Source organism: Polyodon spathula, chromosome 4 (genome assembly GCF_017654505.1).
Source record: "Polyodon spathula isolate WHYD16114869_AA chromosome 4, ASM1765450v1, whole genome shotgun sequence".
Lineage (NCBI taxonomy): Eukaryota > Metazoa > Chordata > Actinopteri > Acipenseriformes > Polyodontidae > Polyodon > Polyodon spathula.
The window spans coordinates 28,887,084-28,909,062 of record NC_054537.1 but is presented as its reverse complement, the minus strand read 5'-3'; the positions used below and the strand labels follow the sequence as shown (position 1 = coordinate 28,909,062).

Here is a 21,979-nt window from a genome sequence, read left to right as displayed (position 1 = left end):
CAAACTCAACACAAGGGTTGACAGTAGTTTCTAGCTGGAACTTTATAATGAAAGCTAAAGTACAATTTTAAACGCCACCAAACTTTGAGCTAAAACTCAGTAATTAAAAGAACCAAGTTTATTTGTGACCTATTTTTTTTTTTTTTTTTTTTATACAGTGCTGGATTTCCTGACACGCACAAACACATATTTGCATTAAATGTTTAATTTGCATTACAATTAACCCCCCGTGATCAGAAGGGTTCAGACGTTAAATGCATCAATGCATAAAACTGCTAAGAAGTAACCGAATATTATTTGTTAGCTGAAAATATTTGATTCCTTATCTGTGTTCACCAGGAAAGAAAAAAAAAAAAGTTTTCCAACAGGATGCTTGCAAAATAAATTGTAATTTTAAACTGCAATAACAAGAAGCACAAAAGTAAGCAGACACCATAAAGTAACTCTACAATGCCTTGGAAAGGGACCAAGAGTGGTGGCTCCTATTAGAATCTCCACAGGGAAATGCTGCTGCCACCCTTTAAATGAACAATGCCCAGACTCCCCAGACAATTCTCAGCAGAACAGATGCACAACAACTTTCTGCACTGATAAGCAGATGCGTGGAAAATAGGCTTCTGATCGTAAGATGCATTGTTCAGTTATCAACCGTTCATATCAGCATTTTCAATAATAACGTTGAAAAGTTTCGAGTAGTCATTTAAATGTCATTACTCAATTATTAATGATGTCCATTGGCTGATCTGCGATTCCATTCAAAACAATGTTGTTCATTAAGGCTTTCTATGGAACACTTATCACTTGTTGTTATTAATGTACTATGTAGAATAATTCTTATATACTAAGGTTTCTATATAGGTGTATCTATAAAAGGTTCTAAACAGAACAGCTGAGGATAACAAACAAGAACTCCTAACATTTGTATTTACTACCCTTTGGTTTATTACTAAGTCCATTGTAAAGAACCTTCTCTTGTCCAGTTAATAATGACTCTTTATAAATCTGAAAAACAGCAAGAGCTGTTGAGAAAGCAGAATATTCATTTGGGATACAGAAGGCACAGACTCTCTCCGTTCTAATTGTGTATCATGATTTCAGGATAAATACAATGTCGTATGGAGTATGAGATGCATTGTTATGAAAAACCTACAGGCTTCGAACAAATGATTTGAACATAATTGTGAATGGACATTGCCATTGAATGGATTTGAAAGAATAAAAAATGTATTTTAATAAATTTGTTACAAAAATAAATAGAAATATAGGTTCTAGCAATATGTGATTTTTATTTGTACATACTTTAAAATGTATTTAAATAAAATTGAGAAATCACCAACAGTAGCGGTTATTGTTACATTACAATGCAACTTATATCAACTCAAATTTGAATTATTTATCTCAGTCTATAATCATATTTTATTATCCCCACTGGACACAAAAAGTGTAGCGAACCTGTACTGTCCTATGAAAATGCCCGTCTCACTTTCCGTACCCTGCGGCCACACAGGGAGGTTATTTCAGCCGATTTGATGGACGTAATCGACTTATCAGACCATTTGAATGGTGTGTTTGGTACCCCGCGAACCCCATGAGCCTAAGACTGTCATTTTAAACTTTAGAACAACCAAACTACAACTGTGCTCGCAAATCAAATAAATTTAGACATTTAGTGCTAAACCCTATATAGTAATTAATGACTGTCATCACCATTCAAGACATTAATAATGACCTAACGTGGGGTACCAAACACACCATTCAAATACTCTGATAAGTCGTCATCCCATTCCATACATGATTACAATCAAATCGAGTAATTATTTTATCGTGGAGGTGAGATTTAATGATTTCATTAATTTCAGGACTATTGAATTGATTCATTTTTGTAGTTATGGCCTATTGGGATAACTGCAACTTCCTTTTCGCTGAATGAAGGAGAGAAAGAATGTTTATAAAAAATAAATACTCATTCCCATTCATTAGATTGTATCTACTAACTGGTTTTGTATTGGTGTTGTTATTATTCTCTTGCATAAGAAAAGCTGAATTAAATATGCTAGCACCGGGCGACAACTGCCCCTTTGCCAAACCTTAATTTATCTTTTTTTTTTTTTTTTTTTTTTCCCCCCATTTTAACCGTTCTCCTGCATTTTTTTTCAGGGTAGCGCTTGTGTATGCATGAAACCTTCATAGACGCTAAAGTCTGGTTTCAAGATTTCAAACTAATTATATATACACACACACACACACTTCTAAATTTGAGGTAGTGCTTTGTTAATATTGACCATTAGAGATTATAAACAGATCTGAGTGATGTTTAGTAATACATGATCCTAGTAAAACTAAGGTGCATTTAGAATTTGTCCTATACAAATTTCTAATTCTTAAACAATTATATCGTCTTCAATTTTTGGTAGGAAGCTGGTAAAGCAACATAATGTTTATAGTTATTAACCAATTAGATTTCTTGGACCATATGTTTCTATGTGGTCCTAAACCCATAAACATGTACTGATAATACACAAGTGTTCCACTACATTTAAACAATTACCTGCAGCCAAACATTGCCAAAAACACACACAACCTGGCTAGTATTGGTTTCATTTAAAGGACACTCCAAACAAAGAATAATTCATTTTATACTTAAAATGTTTTATTTTTCACAAGTGCAAAAGTACAAAACACCTTTATACAAAAATATTTACAAAGTCATCTTATAAATGTTGCACCAAAAAAAAAAAAAAAAATGCATATACAAGTTAAACTAAAAGCTACATTAATGAGGTATTGCTTTTCCCCTTGGAACTTAAGAATTTGAGATATATATATATATTTTATATATAATATAATAGATATATATATATATATATATTATAGATATTATATTGATCTATATATATATCATCTATATATATAATATCAATTATAAATATATACAATATTTATACCGCTATAAAAATTTTGCTGGCGATTTAATAAAAAGAGGACTTCCAGACACATTCAGTTTCTCTTCTACACAATACCACATAGTTTCATAATGTACATTTATACAGTACCCATACACTTCTGTATCTGTAATTCCACACCTTACTGTTTAAGCTTGTGGTTTGGGCCCATAAATAAATTACTTGTAAATACCAAACAATTTATAATAAATCCTGTACCCCCTCAATACCTTTTATGCACTGTTGTAATTACAGTAGTATACAGCGGTACTTGCATCGGAGAGAACTGAAGAAATTAGACTATTGTCAGTCAGAGGCATATTAGTTTCATGCCCATTATAAGATAGCCCTGCTATATCTGAGCGGGCGGCAGAGTTCAGGTACTGCTCAAATTCATTGCGATCCACGTCTGCCAAAAGATCTGACTGGTGCATGTGATCTACATTGTCCACCTGATGGGATTCGGGTGGAGGCGAGAGCTGTCCCGAGTGGATTCCCTGTTGAGGTTTCGGGTTGGTGGGTGCACACATCTGACTGTAATACATTGCCAGAGAGCCATGACATCCCATTAAACCCTGCAAAGAGCTGACTTGACCCATGTGCTCTGCAGGGGGAAGAGGCCTGCGAAGCACAGGATTGGAATGGTGTTCCTGAGAGAGATACTCTGTGGTTTGGTGGGGGTAACTGTAAGGCATCATGCGGCAATCTTCTTGGGCATGCGATGGGAAAAATGCAGCATCGTTCGCCACAATGTCCAGAGGCGATGTGTCAGGGGTGGGTAAACTGTAAGAGTCAAAATGCCCCCCTATGCTTTGCGATTCCCGATACTGACTAAGTTGAGAGAGCTGACTCTGAACTGGGTAACGGTGCTCATGGTAATTAACATTACGGTTGTCTACACAGACCCTGCCATCGTTCCCTAAAGTTGAAGCCTGCTGTTCAGTCACACTGTGCACCAGAAAGCCAGATTCCAGTCTCTTGATTCTTTTCACCTGCTTTCTCCTCCGTGGTCTGTATTTGTAGTTGGGGTGGTCTTGCATGTGCTGCACTCTGAGTCTCTCAGCCTCTTCCACAAATGGGCGCTTTTCAGTCACAGGCAATGCTTTCCACGACTTACCTAAAGAACAAATGACCTAACATTAGGCGTGGAAGCAATATTTCACAACAATGCAATGTTACTTGCTGGAGAGGCCCTTCTAATCTGCATACGCATTATTATAAATAGCATTTGTTAAAATTAGTACATGCTTTCTTTAGCAATCAATTGCATTACTCTCATAATGTTTTTAACTTGCAGTGCAAAAGCACCCAAAACTAAATAAGAAACGTACAATATTTAAAACTTTAAACAAATCTCTCAAAATGCTGTTTACAGTAACTACATTGCTTTAGAACTATTTCAGAAAGTTTGAAAGAGATAGCGAAAGAAACGCACATTTGTGCTATGTTATAAAATCTATAGGCTATATTTAGACTTACCAAGCATTTTGCTGAGTTCGGCATTGTGCAGATCTGGGTTTTGCTGTGCCAGACGTTTACGTTCATCTTTCGCCCAGACCATAAACGCATTCATGGGTCGCCGTATCCGAGGTTCAGGCTTGCCTCTGCTCTGGTTTCCGGAGCTGGTAGAGCAGGCTTCACTTTTGATTTTCCCTTCCCCGAGAGGAGTTAAAGGATCTGTCCACTGACAGTGTCCAATTCCAGCCATCATGATTGACATCGAACACCTTCCCTGGGTCTGATCGTCACTTGCATACCCAGCATCAGGACTGCTCATGTCTGTTCAACTACTAAACGTAGCTAATGTTTAAATTGCAACTTTATAGTATGAAGGTTAAACTATAACGCCACTAAAACGAAAAAAAAAAAAAAAAAAAAACAAGAAAAAAAACATACAGTACTAACAAACTCTGCTGAGCTCTTTGTATTTCGTTAAGAACCCTAACCTGTTACAAATAACAATCTACCGTTCTCGTCACTGTTCTAAACTGTGGTAGATTTAGACCGGGACGTTGTTTTTAAACAAACCACCACCCAATCACTACCGAGCAGGGCGGGGCTTGTAGGGCGAAGGTGCGAGTTGCTGGTGAAACGCCTCCTGATTTCCATTTACAGGACATCTACCCCCTGGATCAAGCTAAGTAATTTTAAAACAAATCGTTTAATTACATCAGAATGTTTTTATTTTTATTTGTAAATGTTTTCGATAAACTCTTGTTGTTATAGGCTAATCATTATACTGTATATGCAAACGTGGACAACGGTGGACAGAAGAATCTGGTTTCACCTAATTATTTAATTTAGATTTTACTTTATAATTATTAAACACTGAAGCTGAGACGCTTATAGGTGGCAGTGATAATACCGTGTTGGTAGCCTATATTATAACCCACAATTTAAAATATAGGGGATTTCAAATTCATGTAATGGCTAAATGCGTACAAAATGTAAGAAATAAACCAGTGTATCATGTAGCCTACCAATCTTGTACTGTGATGTTTAGTGCATAGCTCAGTGTAAAAAAAACAAAAAACAAAAAAACAAAAAAAAACACAATATTTAGTTTGTTATTTACTTACACCCTTTGTGGAGTTTTATATAGTAAATATAAAAAATATATAGTGAGTCAATGAGAAGTCCCCACAAATATAGGAATGAGGAGTGTGTGTGTGTGTGTGTGTGTGTGTGTGTGTGTGTGTGTGTGTGTGTGTGTGTGTGTGTGTGTGTGACAGCCTTTGTAAGTTAAACGTGAATACAGGTTCAGTACAATGTATAAAACGTCTGCTAAGTGCCAACTTTTTTGCACTTTGATAAATTAACTATTTCAAAAGTTACTGAAACTTTGTTGAATTTCTTCAACTTTCAAGCGCTGACTACGTGTTTATTACTGGTGTCTTATAAAACCTGGCTACATATTAAACGTGGATATGTTGGATAGCAGACATGGGATGCAGTTACTCTTTAAAAAATTCCGACCTAGAAGTGAAATTTCTGTCGTTGATGTCGTTTGAATAACTACAGGTTGTTTATTTCGATTGTATTTAAAACAAATTTCATCTCAATATTGTAATTAAGCATTGTAGAGCGTTACATCTCTGATCGGCTTTGAACAGTTCGTGCGCGTTGCAGAAAACAATACTGACACATAGAAAAGCGAGCGTTTCGATCAGATATTTCTTTAAAGATTTAACAAAATAAGCTGATTTAGGATATCATACATTAGTTTATTATTATTATTATTATTATTATTATTATTATTATTATTATTATTATTATTATTATTATTATTCGATTGTGGAATGATTGTGAAACCTTGTGAAAAAGGTGAGCTTAGTATATAAGTACTATATAATATTATATAATACAGCGATTTATTGGAGTCCGGTGTGCTTGTGCTTTGCATAAAAAAAACTTCTAAAATAACATCTCTTCTTGCCTAGCTTATTTAACATATCTTATTTTTTTGTAATATAAATTAACAGTTTCAAAACTGATTGAAAGTTTGTTCAGTGACTCCCGCTTACAATCGCAACTAACTTGTTTGTACCGGTATAGCATTGTTTTAAGGTACGTGTTAAAACGTGGTAGGCAGGCTCGCTCGTGCCTAAGCAACTCGCTAAAAAAACCAGTGAAAAGCCCACTCTAATACGGTATTTTATGTTGTTTTCGGTCGTTTACATCTTTTTTTAATTGCATGTATTACATTTTCCAGTATTTTACATTATTTTTAATGCAATTTATCACATTTTATACCATTAAGAAAATAGTATACCAATATTTATGATATGCAATACATTGGGTCTGGTAAATGTGTTTACTTGTGCAACTTTGCAATGACTTCTCATTTTGTCTTGTTCACAGTGCTTTTTTTTTTGCTTTCAAGAGAAATTGATATCTGTTTCCACTTTAAATTTGAAAAAAGTATAATTAACTTTAGCATTGCTTTATTTTTTTCTACAAACATTATGACTATACCAATTGATTGCACCTGTACCAAATCTGATAGAGTACCGCTTTCTGACCTTACACGGCTCAAGTTTTGGTACGAGTACCACATTCTGACGATGTACCACGTTCTAGCCCTACACTGCTCTTGTAGTACCTCTGGTTCACCAGCACTATACTTTTGAATGAAACTCCATTAAACCCCACTGGGGACTATTCTACCAGTGAAAACCTACGGAACACAACTTCTCAAGTCTAGCCCAAGGTACATTAGTAAATACATTGCCCTAGCCTACTGTGATGCCCTACTCCTAACAAACCTCCCAAGTTTACTCCCAGAAATAACTTGGCACACTCTATAAAGAAAAAAACTACTTTTATGCCTATCTTTGTTGGAAAGAAGCCTGGTATTTTGGTTTACATTTTAACCCCACGTGTTAAAGCCCTAATTTGCAAACTGTAGATTGGGTGATTAGCTAAAAGTAAACATTTGCACTAGCATCCCTGGGTGTTGTAAAAAGGTCTAACAGGTGCACAGTGAAATGCAAAGCCCTGCTGATTAAAAGTGCTAAAAAAAAAAAAAACAACAACAACAAAAAAACTAATTTTGCAGTATATTAGGCAGATGCTTGAAGTTTAACCAATTAATTTAACTACGAAAGGAGAGGGGAAAAAATAGATAATGTCTCTGATAGAACTCACAACTCTGACTAGCACTGGTTTTAAGATGGACAAGGTGGTTAAACATTAAAAGGGCTTTTTTTGTATTAACTTGTATTACCAGGTGCAGTCATACTGGCTGTAGCTCGAGTCTTGACTATCTGAAATACTGTTTCATAAAAGAGCTGTTCGTTTTTGATTGCCATCTCAGGATTAATACAAATTAGAAACTCCTCCATGCAAAGCATCCTTTGTCTTTATTATTATTGCTCCATTGCACAATCGGCCTACACCAAATGAATCTGTAAGAGAACAAAACTGCAGACACTGCTGTTACCTCATCATCTACTAGTCTACGTCATGCAGTCGTCTAGACACAATCTTTTTCACTTAGATATTCTCAGATTAGAAATACACCAGTACCTTTTTTATTTATTTAAAGGCTTCATGGAAACTGTAATACACCACTGGCACTATTTTATAGGGATATGTTAGGATATATCAGTAGCTATCCAATCATCAATACAAAATGAATTTCTTTTTTAAATAGAAGATGGCCTGTAATAATTGTATTGTATTTTGTTATTGCACCATGGGTGCTTTCAGGGGGGATGTGAGGAGACAAACAATTCAATTTCTATTATAAAATCAATGCAACTAAATCAAAACACTAAAAAGTGGAATTTTGATATCTTTGTGTTGATTGGTATGTCTGGAATGTACATATTGAGCCAAATATAATATTAAAATTATACAGTCAAGTAACTAAGGTAATAACATATTAAAATACCAGGAGACGTCAAATAAAATTATGTTTGCTACCACTAACTAGGATTATTATGATTATACATTATTATCATGAAGAAAGTTGAAGAGAATATAAAAAATACAGAGCATAAAAACAACAACAGCTTAAATACACCCATTACCATTACCATTTTTAAATCCAATGTGTTCTTTAAGTTTATAAAATGTGCTATATTTTTTCATTAATTTTCAGATGGGAATACAATCATTCAGTAAGGTACTGTGTATAAGTTGTATAATACTACTCAGAACAATAATATTCCTGTAACCAAGTTGCTGCTATTTATATTTTTATTTGATGTTTATAATGGTACTTTTACACCAATAAATCGCCAGGTTTGTGATGTCTTGTTTGAAAGTCAGGTGGAGACAGGGCTAGAAGCAAATTTGCCATAAGGGCTTTTTTTTAGAGTCAACGTCTGCTTTGAGTACCTCTTAATCAGTAGCACACGTTCGTGGAACGGTTACTATCAAGTGTTCAGGTTCAAGCATTTTAATTGACCTTTTTAACACACAGTTGTCTATCTCTAGTGATTTACTTCTGTCTGAGCATTCCTAAGCAAACAAGTCCCAACTTTGAAAAGTGTCTCAGTATTCCAGCTAGACCTACGATTGCAGTACTGATAAGCGAGGCACTGGTGTCGGTTTCCCTGCTTCCACTATTTGAAGACAACAAAAGCAAACAGTAGGAACAATGGCAAACAAGGGGTAAATGAATGTCTTAACATCAAAGATTCACACAGGATAGTCAGTGTATGGGGTACTGTAGGTTAAATGTAGGTTAAGCTGCCACAAGTGTAGAGAGTTGCCCTCCCGTTCCTGGGTAAACATTTCAGCAGACCTCATCGTTACCTGGTGACTTTGAAAACATCCAAGACAAGGAACTTATCAGGAAACCAGCCAGTGCCTGTGTATGCAAAAATAAATGCACCCAATTTTGATGTGATTTGATTGTATTAGTAGGAAATTGTTACAAGTTGGTGGTTTTAAGAATAAATGTTTGGGCCCACAGCCTTCACTCTAAGAAATAAAGGTTCTTTAGAGTTCTTAATTGAACCCATGGGGCTACTTAACGAACCCTGTGGTTCCAAAAAAAAAAAAAAGTTGGTTCTTTATGGCACTTTTAGGTTCCAAAATTAGAGCCAGTTGCACTTAGAACCATTTCTTAAGTACAGTGGCTCTCAAAAGTATTCACCCCCCTTGTACTTTTCCACATTTTATTGTGTTACAACATGGAATCAAAATGGATTTAATTAAGAGTTGTTGCCACTGATCAACACAAAAAAGTCCATAATGTCAAAGTGAAAAATAAAATCTACAAATTGTTCTAAATGAATTACAAATACAAAACAGAAAATAATTGATTGCATAAGTATTCACCCCCTTTGCTATGGCACACCTAAATAAGCTCTGGTGCAACCAATTGTCTTCAGAAGTCACATAATTAGTTGAACAGAGTCCACCTGTGTGCAATTAAGGTGTTTCACATCATTTCAGGTTAAATACACCTGCCTCTGGGAGGTCCCACAGTTGGTTAGTACATTTCCTAACAAAAACTACATCATGAAGACAAAGGAACATTCAATGCAAATCCGGAATATGGTTCTTCAAAAGCACCAATCAGGGGTAGGATATAAGAACATTTCCAAGGCATTGAATATCCCCAGGAGCACAGTAAAGTCCATTATTAAGAAATGGAGAGAATGTGGCACAACTGTGAATCTGTCTAGAACAAAAGACTGACATATGATTGACAGCCCATTATCATCAAGCCAGTATAAAGGACACTTCAATCATGGGCACTATAGTACAATATCCGTGGTTAAAATGCCTAAATTAGTAAGTACCCTTAGCAGAATTGTTGTTTTGAACAGGTATATTTTTCATTAGGAAGGTAAATGTTCAATGGCCCAAAACAATACATCTATCTCAACCTGGAGCAGAAGAAGCATGATTCCTTTTCCCTCTGCCTGCAAGGCTGCTGTAAGACACTGATTTAATTTGCTTGCTGAAACACGGACTGCTTAGTCCTACTAAATAGGAACAGTCAATCAATCAAATTGATTTTGTATAACGCCTTTCATGCCAAGGCATCCCAAAGTGCTTCACATGACAAATAAATATACTATACAATAATATAATATAATATAATATACAACAAAATGTCAGAACACATCCAAAAACAACAATCAAAATCAAAACAAAAATCCAGTGGGAAATAAATAAACAAACAAATAAATAAATAACATATATATTAACAAAATTCAAAATAGGCCATCCCAATCTACAAAAAGGCCTCTGCATAAAGATGTTTTAAGCTTTGATTTAAATGCATTTACTGAGTCAGCTTTATGATTTCAATTGGATGATTGTTCCATAATACAGGTGCATAGTGACTAAAGGCTCTTCCACCACAAGAGCTGCGTTTATCATTGTAGTCACCAGGAGCCCATCATCAGCAGATCTCAATTGCCGTTCGGGGACAAGGTAAAAGCACATCATTAATGTAAGCAGGGCCATTTCCAGAGACAGCCTTAAATGTCATTAATAAAAGTTTAAAATAACTCTGTACTTCACCAGAAACCAATGCAAGCGGGCAAGAACAGGTGTAATATGTTCAAATCTTTTTCTACCTGTCAGAATTTGTGCAGCTGTATTCTGAACCTGTTGTAAGTGATTGGTAAGTTTACAAGGTAGACCAGCCAATAGGGCGTTACAGTAGTCCAGATGGGATGCAACAAACGCATGAATTAAAATTTCTATGTCAGATTCTGCAAGATACAAACAGACTTGAGATATATTCCGCAAATGATAATAAGCAGACTTCATTACAGTTGAAATGTGATGCTGAAAACTAAGAGTAGAATCAAATAAGACTCCAAGCCTTTTGACAGCTTGTGAAGAGCTAATGGGGGGGGGGGGGGGGGGGGGGCTGCCAAAGGTCATTGGTTGTGGGATTTTATTTTATTTAATGCTGTTTTAGAGCCAATTAACAGAAGTTTAACTGAAAAAAAAATTGACATCCAAGCTCCTATTTTATCAAGGCAAGTGTATAGTCTGGAGTTTACGTTTACATCATCTGAACTAATTTTAACATAAATATGGGTGTCGTCGGCATAAGAGTGGAAATTAAAACCGTGTTGTCTGATCACATTACCCAGCGGTAGCGTATACACATTAATAAGTAAAGGACAAAGAATAGAGCCCTGTGGAACCCCAGAAACAACAAGAGAATTAAAAGATTTTGATCCTCCAAAGGACACAAATTGATGTCGGGAGGTTAAGTAGGACCGCAACCAGGAGAGTGCTTTGCCAGTAATGCCAATAGTTTTCTCAAGGCAATCAAAAAGAATTGTGTGGTCAGCGGTGTCAAATGCAGCAGACATATCCAAAAAGACAATCCCTGATAACAGCCCCTCATCTGCATTGAGCAGGATGTCATTAAACTTTTTGAAATACTCACGTCTGAGACATGATACAACAAAGGTTTTCGGTGGCTAACTGTTTGTCAGTCTGGCGTGACCGTGTAATATTATATATATATATATATATATATATATATATATATATATATATATATATATATATATTTTTGTTCCTGGGTAGTAAGTGTTATTTCCTAATTGCTTATGCTTCAAAAGTATAGAAAATGGCTATTATTCCCCACAAACTTTGCTTTTGTGACCAGGACAGTGATATTTCAAAATATCACTATTTCCAATGGGAAAACGGGCAAATGTGTGTCTTCTCGTTCACATAAAGTCAGAAAAAAACAACATATGAATCCAAATTAACATGTATTTATACTAAAGTAATACAAAAATGAGTAGTTTTTTGAGATTTACGATTATACTGTATTTACATTTGCCCGTTTTCCCATTGGAAATAGTGATATTTTGAAATATCACTGTCCTGGTCACAAAAGCAAAGTTTGTGGGGAATAATAGCCATTTTCTATACTTCTGAGGCATAAGCAATTAGGAAACAACACTTACTACCCAGGAACAAAAATTGTGTTACATAGTGTTATTAGCAGAGAGATATGCAGACAACTGAGCAACAACAGCCTTTTCTAAGACTTTTGCAAGGAAAGGTAAATTAGAAATTGGATGATAATTAGACAACAGATCAGGATCCAATGTAGATGCTTTACAATTGCCAACTTTAAACTAGATGGAACAGTTCCAGGATACACTTAAGTAGGTAAGATACAAGCTTGCTTATATATGTGTTTATCTTAAAAGAGAAAATTCATTAACTTTAACAAAAATGAACTGATTAAAGTATAACCTATCAAATGCATCATTTCATAATTCACAGATTACTTAAAGCTGGTGTTCTTGTGTGAATGCAATGGAAAGTGTTGTTGGTAAAAAAAAAAAAAAAGTAGGGCTCACATTTTTTATTGTAGTTACAGTTGCAGCTCCTGCAGGATATGAAGGCATTGTTTGGAGTCAATGTCGATTTTGAATTACTTGGCAAGTCTGGTCCAAAGAAGTCAATAATGCTGCAAACAATTAACCAGTGTGAAGATGAAGATAAAAGAAAAGGTCAGTTTGTGTAGCTCTTATAAGAAAATACTCATTAAGGTTACAAATACTGGTATATTAAATGTACATCTTTTATTGTTGGGACTCTTTTCTAATATGTAAACTTTTATCTGTTGACAAAAAATAAATATGCTTTATGATCTTGTTGGCCAAGATTACAGACCTATACATTATTAAATGGTTTGTCTAATTTTATAATGGGGGGCAACAATACATTTTATAAGCAAATATCTATATATATATATATATATATTATATATATATATATAATATATTTATAGATAGGGCCTCTTCATAAGGCACCATGTCTCTCAAAAATTGGTCTCCATATTATAAACCAAATGGAAAGAAAGTTTGTTGCCAGTTGGAGGAGAAGATAGAAGACCATTATGTATATAAAATGCAGTTTTTTAACAAGCATCCTAATCTAAGAAATTACTCACATTGTATTTTAACTATTTAAGGACCTCTGAGGTGCAGTCCTGTGCTGAGATGTTAATAAGCAGTATTCAATATTCACATATAAACAAACATAACTTCTTTGTAGGCATTCTGACACAGAGTGAGCCTTGAGACAGAAGAACTGCAATGAGGCTTCTAAAAGGGCTTTGAATGACACTTTAACAGGGATACAATAACAACTCACTCAATCATTAAATCAAACAGGCCTGGTGTGTAGCTATGTAACTTAACATTAATTTTTTTTCTATATGATACTTTGAAATAGTATTCAGCTTAATATAAGTAAAGTTTAGGTTTCTAAAAATAAGCATCAACTTAATTTCCCTTTTTTTTTTTCAAGAACCTGACATTATTTTTTTTCAGGTCTGTGGACCAAATAAAAATCCTCTTGACGTGAAATGGGCTTCGGTCTATGCTGATGGACAAGAAGGTGTGCAGGATGGCAATAGAAGTATAGACTTGACATATGCCTTTTATCAGTTCATTTTGTTTATGGGTTGGAATATGACAAATATATAAAAAAAAAAAAAAAAAAATATATATATATATATATATATATATATATATATATATTTAAGATATTTAGATAATAAAACTACTATGTTCAAATGTTTCCTCCTAATATTTTATTAAGTTGAACTTTGCAGAGAGTTTTTATCTGCTATATTAAATTTGTCTTTTGAGAGATTTTTAATTTAGTGGCTTTCAATTGTTTATGTTTTAATTATCAGTTAATCTAAAAAACACCTTGTATGGACATATTATTAAATGTGAACAGATTGTAAACACCTCATTTTTTAACTTGATATTATGAAGTATGCATTATTAAATGTTGCATAGTTGTAATTTTAGATGAAATTGCCAGGGCCTATTGTATTTTTATCAAATGTCATTACATGACTGATGTATTCTATCAGGTGTTTAACCCTCTTACGCTGTATTTTATAAAGATGCCTTAATTGTCAAAAGGTTTTGCAATGTCGTTTTATCATGTCTTCATTGTCAACTTTATTTATTTAATTATTTATTTATTTAAAATCTGATACTGTGTGTCTTACACAGCATGTTGTAAAGTGTGTAAAATGTGTTTTACACAAATTTTTTTTTTTTTAATACTATATATATATATATATATATATATATATATATACACACACACACACACACACACACACACACACACAATTAGTGTGTTTATTGTAACAAAGTATGTTGGCTATAAAATGAGGAAGGTGCAACATTGACACAACATTTTTTTCTTATACTATGCAGTGATTTAAACCTTATGTTAAAGATAAACAGTTCAAATGGAAAATAGCATTGGGAAACCAATGTCATGTTAAAAAAAAAAAAAAAAAAAAAAACAGCCACATTTGTAGATTGCATCATTTAAAACACATTAGAAGTGGTCTTCATTGTACTATTTACATAAGGCAAACATAAATGTCCTAAGCAAAAGGTTCCATTCAGGTTCCATAAAGAACTAGATAAGAATGTGAAAGTGAGGGTCACCTAAGAACTTATGGGTTCTTTAAAGATCCATTGTTGAAATTACTCCACGGTTCATTGGAGAACTTTGTGTTATAGTTCTCTAAAGAACCAAAAAGGGTTCCCTAGAGGGGACAAGGCAAAGAACCGTAAAACATTATTTTTGGGAACTGATTGTTCTTAGAGTGTTATTACTGATATTTCCATCCATATATCCATTTTATGTATTTGATTTACCTACGGATATAAAATAAGTGAGGGAGATGTTTTGGAAATATTGCCTATGGTGTATAAAATACAGATTGAGTGATTTATATTATGCATTGTCAGCCTGATTTTCAGAGGGCGCATTTTTAGAGAGAAAATAGAGGTTGCAATTGTACTGCGAGTTTTTTTGCCACTTAATTATACGTCTTGATTTTCAGGTTCATTAACAAGCCAATTAGTCACATTTCAATAGTCTAGACTTGCATTTAACTGGAAAACAACAAGGCAGCGAACATGTAGTCACAACAATGGGAAAAAAAAAAAAAGAAAATACATTCTTAGCCACTCAAGTTGAGCTTTTGCTCGATGATATTTTATCACACAAAACTGTTATTTTCGGCAAAAGGTCCGGAGCCACTGCTAAATTTAAAATACAGAAGGATATAACCAGAAAAATAAACATAACATTTTCCATAAAAAGGTCAAATAAAGAAGTTCAAAAAAAATTCTAGGACCTAAAGTTGTGGTGCACCCCCTAGTCTCTGTAAGTCGCTTTGGATAAAAGTGCTTGCTAAACAATAATAATAATAATAATAATAATAATAATAATAATAATAATAATAATAATAATAATAATAATTAATTTATTTAAATATCACAATGTATTCCCTGATGCAATATTCATATTCATATTCTTTACATGCAATATCTGGGAAAAATCATAATAGAAGTGTTAAACATTAGTATACGTTTGTTACATATGTTTTCCAAATGGTCATGTGTTAGTGTAGGGTCATTTTTTCCTCATCCCTTCCCTTTCGTGCTGTAGTCAAAGAATTGGAAATGCTTCGCTATTCTCCAGTGTAGATTACAGCTCCGTAGCCCTGTCAGCAGTCGCAGTTTCATCATTAACACACAACGGGGGTGGGGGGTGGGGGAGGGCATGAATTAATAAGCAAGTGTATTTGGGTGTTTTGCACCTTTTAAAAATAAATCATAATTTGCAAAATAGAATCAATTACGAATTTCAATTGCTTAACCACCTGTAATGAGTGTATTTTCAAAAATTCCATTGCACCACTGACTTATACGACTTTTGAAAATACATTTTGCAAATTATTAGGAATCGCAAATCAGCCTGTATATCTGTACGTGCTTTAAAATTTACATAAACAGAAGTAATAAGATGGTTGGGGTAACTTTATGGAAGAGCTAGATACATAACAGATATGCTATATTATGGGAACATGCCACCAAATCGATGAACTTTGCATGTATCTGACAAATGCAGAACAACATTTTTAGAAAAGGGATGAAAGTTGGTCATAACAGATTTTATCACAGTTTGTGATAATTAGGAAAAGCAAAGACATGAAACAGGTTTCTAGTAAAAAAAAACAAGCCTGTCTCACCTCACTGGTTTTTGTCTACAACATTATAAAGTAAAATCAAAGTAATATAGTTTTTATTTTTCCTAGGATCTATTTTTAAGAATATCCTTTTAGTGCTCTTTAAAAAGAACTAAACAACAACAACAACAACCAAAAAACAACAATAATTAATATAAAACTGATATAATGAATACAAAATTGATATAATTAATATAAAACTGACATAATGAATATCATTTTCATAGTTTTGATATTTGGTACTTTTAAAAAGCATGTACACTATTAAAATCAAATGTTTAAGAATCAAAAACAAATGTTATGGGGCAGATTACAAGCTTATTTTGGAGTTTATTTGATTTGTTTTAGACTATATGTGAGGTTCATCTCATATCACTAATCAGCAAATTACAAACACAAGCTAAAAGCATTAGATTAGAAGGTACAGAAGCAAGTTTTGAAAAGGGGAATGGGGAATCAACATTGTTGGCTTATTGATTATATATTCAATGTATTTCAAACTAAATTCATTTTGTAAGTGACAGCTATTTAACTTAAACAGGATGAAGATATAATTATAATATTTTAAAACAGTTTCAGGGATTCTGTTTGTTTCAGACCACCTGTTAGCAGGTACCACTTCTCTTGTTGTGGTACATTCAAGAGTTTTACATCTAGATATTTAGTCCATTAACATACTGTGTATAACCCTTATAAATGTTTACCCCAGTAAATCTGCAGTCATGTTGCACTTTTCCCATGTACTTCCTATGGTTGTACTATGAATTTAGTTTATGATGGTTTGTCATGTTTTTTTTTAATATGTTTTACCTTACCTCTACAGTTCTTGTGTATGCATTACTATGCTTTTACTGTGCTTAATTACACTTTGTTATGCTTTATACTGAGGCCTATCCAACTACACAATATATGAATATATATTTTGGATTCTGTGTTTAGATACCCATTCAACATGTAAGAGGTTCCTCTTAAAATAAACATCTTATGATGGACTGTTAAAAGCCCAAACATATTGCTAGATACCTGAAGTATTTTAAATAAATATGTAAAGGATACACATTTTTTGTAGTTGTCAAATAGCACCGTTGTTTTTCTGTAACTGCAAGTAAACCTACACTTTCAATCTACACTTACACCATAATGAGTGAGCTGCTGGTTCTCTGTCATCATTTGTAGCAGTATTTATGTTCTCAGTGAGTTTATTCAAGTGCATGTCAATAAAAGTTATGGGCATTAGTAAATTAAAACCATTAAAGGGATTTAAGATGTAAGAAGAATGTAAAAGTGAATATATGCTGTCAGCATTTCTGAAAGGACAGTTTAGATTAATGTTTAATTTGCCTTTCAAAACAATACGCAGTTCACGCTGGAATAGAATAGGAAATCCAACATTAATCTGTCTGAACCAATTCATAGATAAAGACCATTAAAATGATAAACCTTTCATGTAATTAAGCCTTCTGAAAATAAAATATTAGTAATAACTATACTCACATCACATTAAATAAAATAAAACGAACTGGTTTTACCCTTTAGTTAATTTCAATGAGGAAGCTGCAAGTTTCCTTTCTTCACATGAGGCAACACTAACATACAACATTAGTGCTAAATCTGGCTATGCTATGTATAGAGTTGGATTTATGGACACACACACACACACACACACACACCCAGTGGGCTTGTTTTCATTGAAAACTGTTAAAAGACAGAATGACTAATACATCTAATAAATTGTCCTCGGCTAGTTGTATTGGGTTGGAGTGCCCTCTGCTAGCACTGATCTGACATTAAGTGCAAGACATGCGTGGAAGGAAGGTCAGCTATTCACTTTTGAAGAGACTAAATGGGTGTAGTACAGTTGTGGTCAACACAGTGAGTAATTGAGGTGGCAACATCTTTTTTTCCAGTGAAAACAGAAAAAAATGGGTCACCTTTTCACCCAGTGCTGAATTTAACTAAATCTTATCTCAGGACCAGTATTTTAAGAGTGCATGAACAATAGACAGTCTGACTAATCATTTTTCAAATAGTTTATGTATAGGGCTTATTTAAGTAATATGTGCAAAATGAAGTACCACAGTGTTGTAAAAAATGTTGCACTGACTAGCCAAGCTCTGCGCATTATTTTAGGGAAAGCAGGTGTCTTTTCCAGTGTTCAAGTTTTCTGTAATTTGGGCAACAGTGAACTGGTTCTATCACAATATGTCGCCCACATACTACATGTCACAAGACCGCATAAATGTGCTTAGTTTGTTGACAAACATATTTTCAAATTTTACTCAGATTTCCAAATGTGTGGCCAGTCAGTGTACATTACATTAGGGAGGTTAAAGAGGGTGATAAAAAAAATTAAAAAAAAGAAATAAATAAATTGAAACTGATCAGTTCAGAACTTGTGGTTTGTTCATGCTCTGATGAGTCATCTAGAAACTGCAATAAAAACAGTGTCAATACATATAATTACACTTTTCTTTCTTAAATGGGTTATTGTTATTAGCAGACTAATGGTAAAAAAAGGGTTGCTACTGAAAGTTAATTAAGTCGTTAACTAGTACTGTACATTCAGGCTAACTAAGCATCTGGAACCACAGGTGTCAGCAATTCACAAGGTTTATTATGACACTTTTTTCTCTTTTCTTATTGTAAACAATATTTGGCTTCACTAAAAAGAAAAAAAATCTCATAGATGCACATCCACATACTATTTCAAACCCCCCTTTTAGAAATGTATGCTTGTTGCTTGGTTTGCTTTCCCAGAGAAGCTCCTGGGACTTGAGGCCTTTACAGGGACTATAAATGTGTTTCCCTTAGCTGCTGCTCACATGTTTCTCTTGAGCCTCAGGTCACACACAGCCCACAGTTCCTATTGGCTTAGTCCCAGAAATCCTCAAGACTGCTGCTTCAAAACTTGTTTTGTTATTTTATTAATTAGAAAAAAAACAAAAGACTATATGGATGTTGGACAGAACATTTATCAATACTACCTTTATAAAAGTTCACTGAAGTAAAAGCACAGCAAAGTCTAATAAAACCGCTATGAAAGCATGGTAAAGCATAGGTAAACATTGTAAAGCCAAGTGAGATACAGTAAAACAAATAATAAAAATGTCAAACCATGCTAAACTATGGTAAATGCATTGAAGGTAGGTAAAGTTTGAGGCCATGAGTCTGCAAGGTGTCTACATTTTTCTCTATGGACACATGGCTATTCTTTCAAGATTTAAGCCTCCTAATTCACTTATGGAAGTTGGACATGGAAATGGACTATATAGAATCATCACTTTTGAGATTGATTCTGAGATTCTGAAGATATTTGTTGGATTCTCAGGTACAACAGCAGCTGCCAACCCAATGCCTATAAAATGCCCACTGTAAAAAGTCAGTCCAATCTGCTGTTTTGTCATTTAAACCGCAACAAGGAGATGCAACTTGTATATACAGCAGACACCAATGTGTGTGTTACATATTATAGGTTTTTCAGGTGGAACTTCACTATAGCCTTGCTGCTTGCTTGTAAGTAAACACAGGTGTTTAGAGGCAGAGAGGTTTATAGGATAGAGCTCATAAATCAGAGCTTGGGAATTCCTATTTACTCATTGACTGTCCAGCTGTGTAACACTGAGGCCAACCGCTTCTCTTTCAGTGTCCCACAACCCCACACAACTCGAACAGTGGGTAGTCCAGGAACCACCGAAAGCGAAATGTTGCATCTCAGTTCAGCTATCCTTATGAGATCACTTTAATATTTTAACAGTGCATTAGGGTTCAGATGTAGTTCACACAACATGTGAAGATACGCAGCCAAGCCATACAACTCAAATACAGCAGACTGAGTTCAAAAGAAATGTTGTACATTGCAGCCCTTTGGTCACCTTCAAAACAGAAATATCACTCAATAAATCAAGCTGTGTTTAAATAAAATGATCAAATATAATAAGCTGGAATACAATGAAATATGTGTCTGTTGTTTCACAAACAATATGGCTGGGTATCTTACCTTAATAAGTTATGGGTTTCAAGATGCACTGGCCACACGCATATGCATGAGTTGTGTGGTAATTATGTTACGTGATTGAAAGTAATTTGACCACGTTTAAAAAAAAAAAAAAAAAAAAACCTTGCTGCATCTGAAACTTCATAAAAGGGAAGTGTTTCTTCTTCTTCCTTTATTGTAAATTCCTTCACTGTGCTGATAAAACAAGTTTTTCTTGTTTTTCAAGAGCACTTCTGTGTGAGCACCTGTTCATGCTGTTTTAAACAAAATGATTTTCTGTACAAAATGATTTTCTTGCAGATAGTTTACTTTAGGTAAAATGGTTGTCCTTCCCTGCAAGCAGAAATCTCTCTCTGCAGGCAGTGCAGGATGTAACAAGAACACTGTGTTTCACTGTGCCCAGTATCCTGGAAAGGATTCTTATAACAAGTTACAGGTTTGGTTCTTTGTTCACACTGTTTCAAATATGACACCTTGCCTATGACTTTATAACGACAAAGAATTTGCCAAAGGATAATTAATGAAAGCGTGAAACACTTATACTGATGATACCAACTACAACAACCCTGCTGTAAATTCCAAACACCTGTTTAAACACATGAACAGGTAGAATGATGACTAATAGACCCCCCACCCACTGTACTCCCTGACCTGGTGTTAAACAAGTTGGAGTAGTGGTAGGAAATACAATGGATGACCTTTGCCATCCTAGTGTCTTGGGACTTCCTACTGAAAGCAGAATCTGTAGTGATCTGTAATTGTCATCCTGCCTGTACCATACATTATAAATCATTTATCAGAAATCAACCAGTCACAATGAAGTATTTGTCCAAATTCCAATACATTATGGCCGGGGAAACATGCTGTTGCTTTACAGATACTGTACTTACAGTTATTGATGCAGGGACATTTTTAACATACGGTGGTGTCAGCAAGATTGTTTACAAAAAAATACAAATAAAACAGACAAAATAAACTCTGTAGGTACTGTATTAATACCTTAATACAATAATGTTTCACTTGGAAGCTGAATTCACAACAACTTTTCAACATTTACACAGATCCTCTATATTAAAAGATACAGTCTCCATTACCACACTATGATATTGGCCCAGCAGTCCAATAAGAATCATGTATAACAAATCCCTCGAAGTAGACTGTAACATTACTATCAGAGCAGGTTATGCCTGATACTATATTTGATATCTGTAGCTTACTCTAAGACTGAAATGAATGCATTAGTGGAAGGATGAGAGCCTACAGTATACATGACTGTGGCAGGATAGCTTTGTGGTGACGTCAGACCAGGAAGAAACACTGGACACAGTACTGGGGTATGGAAGCACAGATGCGCAAGTTTAATAAATAAATGGCATATATGAAAGAATATGAAAACACTTTCCAAAACAAAAGGCACGACGGCCAAAACAAACAGAAAATACAGCAAACAACCACGGAACCAACAAGTATCGTGCTGGTCCAAATCTAACATAAGTTGTAATTGTGTTATCTTAG

The 21,979-nt window shown here is 34.3% G+C and overlaps 1 protein-coding gene across 1 annotated transcript; it reads right to left on the bottom strand.

The window, feature by feature from the left end:
- Positions 1-2,965: 2,965 nt before the first annotated feature.
- On the bottom strand, positions 2,966-4,915 carry sox17 (SRY-box transcription factor 17). The gene is made up of 2 exons (XM_041247570.1): positions 4,422-4,915; positions 2,966-4,059 (listed from the first exon to the last, which is right to left on the bottom strand). Exons 1-2 carry the CDS (start codon positions 4,717-4,719, stop codon positions 3,176-3,178), a joined length of 1,182 nt encoding a protein of 393 aa, XP_041103504.1. The 5' UTR covers positions 4,720-4,915; the 3' UTR covers positions 2,966-3,175.
- Between the last annotated feature and the right edge of the window lie 17,064 nt (positions 4,916-21,979).